At 34.4% G+C, this 9840-nt stretch overlaps 1 protein-coding gene across 5 annotated transcripts in view; it reads left to right on the top strand.

Moving 5' to 3' along the window:
• LOC144970180 (uncharacterized) overlaps window positions 1-6991 on the top strand; it is a 62324-nt gene extending 55333 nt beyond the window's left edge. For 3 of the 5 annotated variants that reach the window (XM_078909551.1, XM_078909553.1, XM_078909555.1), the window contains exons 20-22: window positions 897-1005; window positions 1494-3349; window positions 3435-6991. In XM_078909551.1, the coding sequence (XP_078765677.1) occupies window positions 897-1005; window positions 1494-1639 (255 nt within the window). In that variant the 3' untranslated portion in view covers window positions 1640-3349; window positions 3435-6991. Of the gene's footprint in view, window positions 1-896; window positions 1006-1493 lie in introns of all 5 variants that reach the window. The other 2 variants (XM_078909552.1, XM_078909554.1) reach the window with 1 other exon arrangement.
• The last annotated feature ends 2849 nt before the right edge of the window (window positions 6992-9840 follow it).

Below are 9840 nucleotides of genomic sequence, written 5' to 3'. Positions count from 1 at the left end.
AGTTGATTAACGTATTCACTCATATACTTGTAACTCATTGCCTCAAATCAGAATTATGTTGAGGTGTTATGGATGCTCGGATCCCTCCGCCATTGGCTGCCAGTCAGGGCTAGAATTGAGTACAAAATAGCCCTTGTCTGCTTTGATCTGAATATGTGTGTATGAAATGACAAAGCAAGAAAGAAAAGTACAAGACTCTTCTGCTCCCCCCCCCCCCCCCCCCTTCTTCTACATTCAACACTTACTCCAATCGTTGTACTTCTGAGAAATCTTAGACCCCACGACTTTAAATTGTTAGCATCTCTTAAAACTAAACTTAAATACTTTGGTGATAGGTTTCTTATGAAATTCAGACCCACGATATGAAATGGTCTCCCTCAGACTAAGATTTTTGAGCCCCATAGATATTTTTTTTTAAATGTCTAAAACATCTTTTCACTAAATAGTTACTTGATTGGATTTTTAAAATGGATTTTATATTACATACATATTGATTTTTTGATCCTTCTTCACGCTTTTATTGTTTTGATATTGATTAATTTGATCTCCCAGTGTTATTGTATTCTGTGTAAAAAATGACTAATTGATTTTTAAGCGCTTTGAGGTTTCGGCTTATTATTATGCTGGAAATGAATTAATATACAATCAATTAGACTTGTGTTAACTATTAATGCTTTGTTGAGGAAAATGAGTTTAGATTCTTACAATGCGAAAAATTGAGATCATCCGATGTCGATAAAAGTTACACATGGTAGTCTCTAGATTAAGCTATCCAGATTACTGACTCCATTTCGTGCCCTTTCAAATTCAGTTGCTGTCAGTTTGATATTTTATCTCATTCACATGGGATCGACTCGATCTTTATATACTATTATATTTAATCTTTACTCCTACAGGATGTGGATTTTACATTAGTTTTCAACGATGTGCATTTATGGGCTGTCATTTTCTCGGTAGTCATCATTAACTACATCTTTCAGGATGGAAAAAGTGATTATTTTCAAGGTAAACCATCAAGTTATTTGGCTCCATTAGTTTGATGATGATGATGATGATGATGACGACGGCTATGATGATGATGATAATACGAGATTTTATTACTACTTATACTACTACTACTACTACTATTATTATTATTATTATTATTATCATCATCATCATCATCATCATCATCATCATCATCATCATCATCATCATCATCATCATCATCATCATCATCATCATCATCATTATCATCATCATCATTGTCGTCGTCGTCGTCGTCATCGTTGTCGTCGTCGTCATTATCATCATCATTATTATTGTAATTACTATTATTATTATTATTATTATTATTATTATTATTATTATTATTATTATTATTATTATTATTATTATTATTATTATTAATATTATTATTATTATTATTATTATTATTATTATTATTATTATTATTATTAATATTATTATTATTATTATTATTATTATTTGTATTGTTTCCTTCCTCCCACCAGGTTCTATTGTGGTAGGCATTTACATCTTGTTAATGTTGATGTACTTCTTCATGCTGACTCCTGAAAGGATGAAATGCACATCAGGGACCGTCAGTACAACGACCACCACCACAACAAGCACCTCAACCTCTGCTCTGTTCTCATGACGACTGGCTGGGTTTCACCACCGCACATGGCTAAGGCCTTTCTGAATGAACACTGGTCATTATTTTGAAATGTTTTCGTGTGCAATGACATAAATGGCTCGTGTAATCCGTGAAGGCTGCCTGGAATTTCCAGATAGAGGGGAAAAGGTGGAGATTACATGATAAACAAAGAACAAGGAACGACTTCAGTTCAAAACTTTTTACACGACATTAACAAATACATCTGATACTTCAATACAAGTACAGGGATAATAATCGTTTTTGGCGTCTAATTTTTTGATATCATTTCCACTGGACTTGATAATGAGAGTAGTTTTTATGTGACACGACTTGAAAAATTAAAGAGAAAATTTTTTGAATGGATTTCTATAATTTTGAATTAATAAAAGCATTTCTTTTTTTTTTTAAATTAGCATAAATTAATTTTTTAAAACCATTGTCAGAAAAAAAAGTTTACAGAGTCTACAAATATCCACAACACCACAGGCGATAAAAAATTTGAAAAGGCCCGATAATATTTTTAAAAACGCTCCTGAACACATCAGCCACGCAGCTGACTCAAATTCAGTTGCTTTCAATGCTATTTTCTACACACAACCGTTTATTACCTAAAGTAGACCATCTGTGTCTTTTTTTTCCTATAAGTTTATCTTGGTTGAGTCACACTAAACACTCGATATCTAAATTATTTCCTCACATTGTATTGCCTAATCAAATTTAGGCTTATCTCTGTTTATTTTTTACAAGGTCTAATAAAAAAATGTTTATTATCAATTTGTTTTAATCCAAGCATTTTCATTTTGCAATGATATAAGGTCCAACCTGCCCTAAACATCCACCTGTTTGTAGTATAGCAGTCACCTGTACTAACTGCCACTCTGCTAGGAGAATTTTCCATAGATTTTCTAATTTTTACAGATTTTTGTAGCTGCCACCTGCCATTATTTTGTTTTGAAATGAAGTCCAACCTGCCCTTACAGATGTCGGTTTATCGCAGACACCACTGCCACTGTTCTTCGACATATTTTTTCCCATATTTAAATGATGCTTACTCTGGTCAATTGCATTTAGCTTACTATTATTTCTCTACAGCCTTGAGCAACTGCTGTGAAAAAGTTTGACTGACCATTTAGTTTTCAAAGTCCTGAGCCATCCTGATTTGTCATGTGACCCATCGCCCAACCTTATGTTTTGATGTGTTGAATGATATCGCTAAAACTGAAATTAATGTCTAAAGGATTAGTGGTATAAATTTAGAATCCCCATGAAATTAGAAAAAACACATTTATCCCTATCAACAAGAGGATTATGCATATATAAATTGACTTGACTTAATCCTCATCGTTCTTTGTAGAATATAGGCCTTCTACGAGTGTCTGCCATCTGCTTCTGTCCTCGGCCTTCTTGGTAGCCTTTCGAGTGAGACCTGCCATTTTCAGTTCGTCAGACAATGAGTGTCTCCATGTCTGTTTTGGATGCCCCACTTTTTGTGTCTCTTAGGGATTCCAATCAAGGGACTGGCGGGTGATGTTTCTCTCTCTCCTTCCTAGTCTTCGCAATGTGTGAAGGGACTGGTGGGTGACGTTTCTCTCTCTCTTTCCTAGTCTTCTCAATGTGTGACTGACACATTTCCATTTCCATCTTCTAATTTGGGTTCTGATGGGTTCTTGGTTTGACCTTCTCCATAGTCTGTGTTAGAAGTTTGGTCCTGCCATCTGATTTTCAAAATATATCGATGGCCCGTTGATTTAACCTCAGAAGTCGTGTCTTTGCAAAAGGCTACTTCAGAGGTTAGATCAATGGGCCATCGATATTTAAATACATATCATAAATAAGGTTTTAAATTCAATTTTAAACATCTGGTTCACCCCACTATAATACCAAATTGAGTTACAGTTTAATGTACATAATAATGCTCTGCCATGAGTTTTGATGTCATGAATATATGGATTTTAAATGGTATGTTTAATGGTATAATGTTTACATTCCTTTCCAATGATACCTCGTCATTGGTTTAACTGTTATACAGTCATTATTTTAATGATTTTTGAATTGGGATAATGTGGTTAAATTTCCAAATGTTTATTTCTCACCGTGCATTAGATTGCACAAGGAAGTTTTTGCATAGATTCGTGTTTATTTTATTTATTTTTTTCTGTTGTTTGTGACGTTTTAGCCGGAATGTGATAAATTATGGTTAAGTCAAATTAATAGTGAAGTGCAAACGTTTGAATAATGGATCAATGTAATCTATAGCTGTTATAATTGATAAGAATTGATGTTATACCATGAATAGCCCAGTTGGTGGATCACTCGCTTCATTTGTAAAGGGACTGAGATTTATCTCAGGTGAAGACTAGATCTTTTTCTGATCCTCCTATCCTTCTAGCAGTGATTGGGTAGCTAGATCTGTTAGGTCTGGCAGAAAGTACTTTGCACTAGTCCTATCGAACGGGGAGCAAGCAATTGCTATTATCCATATAAACAAACAAGCAACCAAATGTGGATAAATTGGTTATATTGTGAGTATATTTTGCACTCGCCAGTATTATGCATTGGGTTGTTGCACAGACCCAAAATGTTATTATTTTTGATGAAATACCTTTACTGTTTCAGGATTATATCAGTCTATATAAGGTGAAATATCATGATGGCAATTGTTATTTTTTTGTTACTATTTCATTAAGATTTTTAATCAGCAAACCAATTTCAATGTCCTGTCTGTGGTTTTCGGGTTGATGGATGTGATAAGCTTTATTTTAAACAACCTTTATGTTTAAGATTCTTAATTTATTTGGATGCATTTACATGATTATATGTTCTACTTATTTTAATAGAACTTTTCAAGTTTCTACTGTTTTTATATGATTTTACTAATTTTCTTCTGTTTGTTGTAGTATTACCAGTTTTCCTACTTTCATGATGTAACATCCTGTTTTATTTCAACTTAATTAATTTCTCTTGTTTTTTTATATGACTTTATCAGATTTTTCGGCTTTTATACGACTTTGCCTGAACAAACTATCGGAATAGTGAGGAATTAACTGCGTTATATAGAATTATGATAATGCATGAATGCCAGTTTTAAGGATGTTGTCACTAAATGCATTGTTTTACGTTTTACATCGAGGCAATGAAAGTAATATGTTTAATTATATATCTAAATATTTCCCAAAGCAGGCTAAATGGATCCAGATTTGCATTTCATATCTCTAGCAACAAAGGGAGGGAGGTTTACACTCCCCTATAGGATAAATTAACATTTTTACTCTTATTCTACACACGTGATATGTTTCCTTATTGATTTATTCCACACGAAAAAAAAAACCCCACATTTCTTAATGTACAGCTGTTTTAATTCTTTTTTTAAAAATCTCTATCTATATATGATTTTTATAACTATTTTTACAATACTTCTGTACTTTTATAACAAATTTTAATCAGATGTATTATTTTAGGAGTTTTAATTTATTCATCTTTTTATCTTTGTTTTTTATTTTTTTAGTTGTGAAGGTTAAATGATTTAAACAGCCTGAATGAGACTGATCTCTGCCTTGCATTTAACTCCTTTTTTATGTTTTTTATTTGTAACAGCTGATTTATATTTGTATTTGATGATATAAATACCATTCATTATTTTACATTCACATTGAATTAGGTGGAAACAAATGATTTATGGTTTACCATACTACACTTTTCTCTGTTTTAAATAAAAAATGCAAGCTCCACTTTATTGAAATAAGACAGGTACTGTGTCCACAGCATCTGTCTTCGTTTAATAAATTGGAGCTTACATTTCAATACTTATCGTTATGTTTTTTCATTCGAGCTTCAATCAGCAACAGTTTCATTATATTTTGTATTAAATAAAGAAAACGAGAATGGGATTTTTTAATAAGTATTGCAAAATTATGACATTTTATCAATCGTTCTTTGAGTGATGTGTTAGAATTGTAAAAACGGAGTTGGCCCTTTGCTAGAGAAAACATAATATTAGATATTATTGTCACAATTTATTTGTATTTCATTTTCAACAAAGATCTGGATGAGTCAGTGAATTTGTTCTCAAACTAAGTACAGTGGGTGGGGTTCCCGACTCCAGTGGGCAGGGAGGTACTTACCGTGTCGTTTATCCCCTAATAGCTGTTTTCAAATTTGTTTTCTGTCTTTTGTCAAATGCATATTTTTTTTTGTTTTGGGAGATGTTATTTTTTGTCTTGTAAATCATTTCTCTGTTATGCACTGTATTGTTTTGTTGACATATCTCATATGATGTGTAAACATTTGAGTGCATTCCTCTTCGTGGGGATGTGTGCTTGTGTCTGGATGAGACTTTTAGATGATCTCAAACTAAGTACATTGATAGTGTGCCTTGGAATCTACATCTGTTCCCTATTTGAACCAATTCCCCTTTGTCTTACCTTTTCTTGGATGTACTTTAATTGTAATTCTAGAAAATTTTACTATCCCATATTCTTCCTTTTACTGGCGCTGATTTGACCTAAATGTGTTGCAAGCGCCTTAAAATACAAATACAAACTAAGTAGAGAGTCAGTACACTCCTATTATCCTATTATCTCTTTTATCCAAGCATTTTGTTTTTACTTTTCCTGGTGCTTATGTGACACAAGACTGTCGCAAGCACAGTTTAACATCTCGTGAACAAAAATAGTGTTTTGAAAAAATCCTTACATATTTTTTTCTTCGTTTTTGAAAACGACATAATTTGGTTTTGCCTGTATTCTACCTTGGATCTTTTGTTGAGAGGTTGTGACATTTTATGACTTTTAGGCGATCCTCTATGTTATATTATCGTTAATCAATTATACATTAAGTATTTATTGTTTCCTACCATTTGAAAATGTCTCTAAGGTGGAAATCTTGTGCTTTTGTCCAAGTGGGATTTTAAGTTGGTTTTAACTCACTCAATCCTAGAGATTTTGGGTACTATTCAAAATTGGTAAAAAAATGTATTAAAAATGAGCATGTACATAGATGGTTTTATTCAACATGCAAAAACCAAAAACATTAGCTTTGATACTAGGCCTTTAATTTGTCTCATAAAGATTTAATAAATAGGCAATGGTAAAAGTAACCCTGGTAAACTACGTATATAGTCGGTGTTAGTGTTAGGGTTGAGTGAGTTAAAGCAAACACACGTAGATTGCTCACTCGTAATCTACTTTTGTACCCTGGTTCATACTCCCATTAGTATTACATTTTCTTTTGTGTTATATTCCAGGTCAATAATTTCAGCTGTCTCTTTATCAACATTATCCATGACAAATTGTTGTGACCTCGTTGTACGAGTATATCTAAATGGAAAATTAAAATAATAAATGTTTACTTTTACATTGTAGAGAGTTTAATGCATTATTTATTAATGTAGATATGACAATTTGATCAGTCATGACTGACGATCTGGGTGGGATTCCTGACCTCCCATAGTGGACTTACTGACTTACTGTGTCTTCTAACCCCCTATATCTGTTTTCCAACTAGCTTTATGTCTTTGTCTTGGAATGAGATTACTTGGTTTTGTCCTGGCCCTGACTGGATATCCTTGCTGAGAGGGAAACAGTCAAATGTTTAGTCAGCCTTGGGAGATGATATTTTTTTCCTTGTAAATCATCTCTCTGTTATGTAAGGTGTTATGTTTTGTTTATATGTTTATATGATTTGTGCACATTTGAATGTATTCCTCTTTGTGGGGACCTGTCTTTGTGACTGGATGAGACTTTTAGGTGATCTCAAACTATGTACTTTGATAGTGTGCTCTTGGAATCTATATCTGTTCCCTATTTGATCCAATTCCCCTTTGTCTTACTTTTTCTTGGGTGCTTTAATTGTAATTCTAGAACTTATTACTATCCCATTTTCTTACTTTTTACTAGCGCTGATATGGCCTTAATGTGTTGCAAACGCCGTAAAACTCTTAAAAACAAACAAACATGACTGACCATTTGCGTGTGCAACAAACCTAGTGTTATGTAATTTATCATTTAATCCCAATCGGTGTTTTGACTTTCTTTGGTGGGTGGGGAGGTCACTGTTTCTGTGTCTTCTACTTCTATCTCCCTATATTTGCTTTTCCAGGTTGCTTTCTGTCTATGTCTTTATTTTGTCCAGAGTCCTTGGCAGGGAGAGAAACTGTCAAGTGTATAATTATAGTTTGGGGGATTATTTTTATTTCTTATAAATTATCTCTCTATTAATAATGTACTGTTTATTTTTGTATTGAATATATAATGATCTGTAAACAATTAAGTGTTTTCCTCCTTATGGGATCCAGTGTCAATGTCTGGGTGAGATTTTTTAAGTGTTCTCAAACTAAGTCCACTGATATTGTGCTCTTGGTATCTACATGTCTTCCCTAATTCTTAAAACTAGAATCGGAATGACTTTGCACGTTATGTTAAATGAAAATGGATCTGGGTGGGGTTCCTGACCTCCCATAGTGGGCAGGGAGGTACATACTGTGTCTTCTATCCCCTTATATCTGTTTTCCAACATGATTTCCGTATTTGTCTTGGAATGAGATTACTTGGTTTTGTCCTGGCCCTGGCCGGATCCCTAGCTGGAAGGGAAACAGTCAAATGCATAGTTATTGTTTTTGGAGATGATAGTTTTTTCCTTGTAAATCATCTCTCTGTTATGTAATTTTTTTTAATATTTGTTATTTTGAATGTATAATGTCAGCATATGAGTATATTTCTTTTTGTTGGATTTTGTGCTTGTGTCCGGATGACACTTATAGATGATCTCAAACTGAGTACATTGGTGGTGTACTCTTGGAATCTACATCTGATCCCTATTTGTTCCCAGTTCCCCTATGTCTTACTTTTTCTTAGGTGCTTTAATTGTAATTCTAGAACTTTTTACTATCCCATTTTCTTCCTTTTAACTGGCGCTGATATAACCTAAATGTGTTGCAAGCACCGTAAAACCCTTAAAAAAAAAACAGAAAATGGATGGGATGCAAATCACTTTGGTGGATTTTACCTGTTGAATAATAAACCAAAAGCACACGGTCTGAATAAATAAAATATATTTTAATTATTTGTATGTATGTGTGTGTGTATATTTACATCTGTTATCGGGATTATATAATACGCTTTAAAATTATTTTTTAAAAGATGATGATGATACTGATTTAGTACATGATGGAATATAAGAAAGAGGAGCAGGAGAATCTTATATCCATTCGCGTATCTATCTATCTATCCAATCCTCCATTCCTCTCTCTCTCTCTCTCTCTCTCTCTCTCTCTCTCTCTCTCTCTCTCTCTCTCTCTCTCTCTCTCTCTCTCCGGCCCACAATGAGTGGTTGACAGATCCCAACTGCGATGTCGTCATCAAGGGAGAAAGTTTCAACGAATGTGATCTATTGTGTCAAAACAGTTTCTTTTGATCTCTCTCTCTCTCTCTCTCTCTCTCTCTCTCTCTCTCTCTCTCTCTCTCTCTCTCTGTCTTTCTCTCTCTCTCTCTCTCCGGCCCACAATGAGTGGTTGACAGATCCCAACTGCGATGTCGTCATCAAGGGAGAAGTTTCAACAAATGTGATCTATTGTGTTTAAACAGTTTCTTTTGATCCCTCCCTCTCTCTCTCTCTCTCTCTCTCTCTCTCTCTCTCTCTCTCTCTCTCTCTCTCTCTCTCTCTCTCTCTCTCTCTCCGGCCCACAATGAGTGGTTGACAGATCCCAACTGCGATGTCGTCATCAAGGGAGAAAGTTTCAACAAATGTGATCTATTGTGTTTAAACAGTTTCTTTTGATCCCTCTCTCTCTCTCTCTCTCTCTCTCTCTCTCTCTCTCTCTCTCTCTCTCTCTCTCTCTCTCTCTCTCTCTCTCTCTCCGGCCCACAATGAGTGGTTGACAGATCCCAACTGCGATGTCGTCATCAAGGGAGAAAGTTTCAACAAATGTGATCTATTGTGTCAAAACAGTTTCTTTTGATCCTCTCTCTCTCTCTCTCTCTTCTCTCTCTCTCTCTCTCTCTCTCTCTCTCTCTCTCTCTCTCTCTCTCTCTCCTCTCTCTCTCTCTCCGGCCCACAATGAGTGGTTGACAGATCCCAACTGCGATGTCGTCATCAAGGGAGAAAGTTTCAACAAATGTGATCTATTGTGTCAAAACAGTTTCTTTTGATCCCTCCCTCTCTCTCTCTCTCTCTCTCTCTCTCTCTCTCTCTCTCTCTCTCTCTCT

This window comes from Berghia stephanieae, chromosome 4 (genome assembly GCF_034508935.2).
Source record: "Berghia stephanieae isolate SIO BIC M18660-M18661 chromosome 4, UCSD_Bste_1.3, whole genome shotgun sequence".
Lineage (NCBI taxonomy): Eukaryota > Metazoa > Mollusca > Gastropoda > Nudibranchia > Aeolidiidae > Berghia > Berghia stephanieae.
The sequence above is the reverse complement of the archived record's forward strand: the minus strand, read 5'-3'. Positions and strand labels throughout refer to the sequence as shown.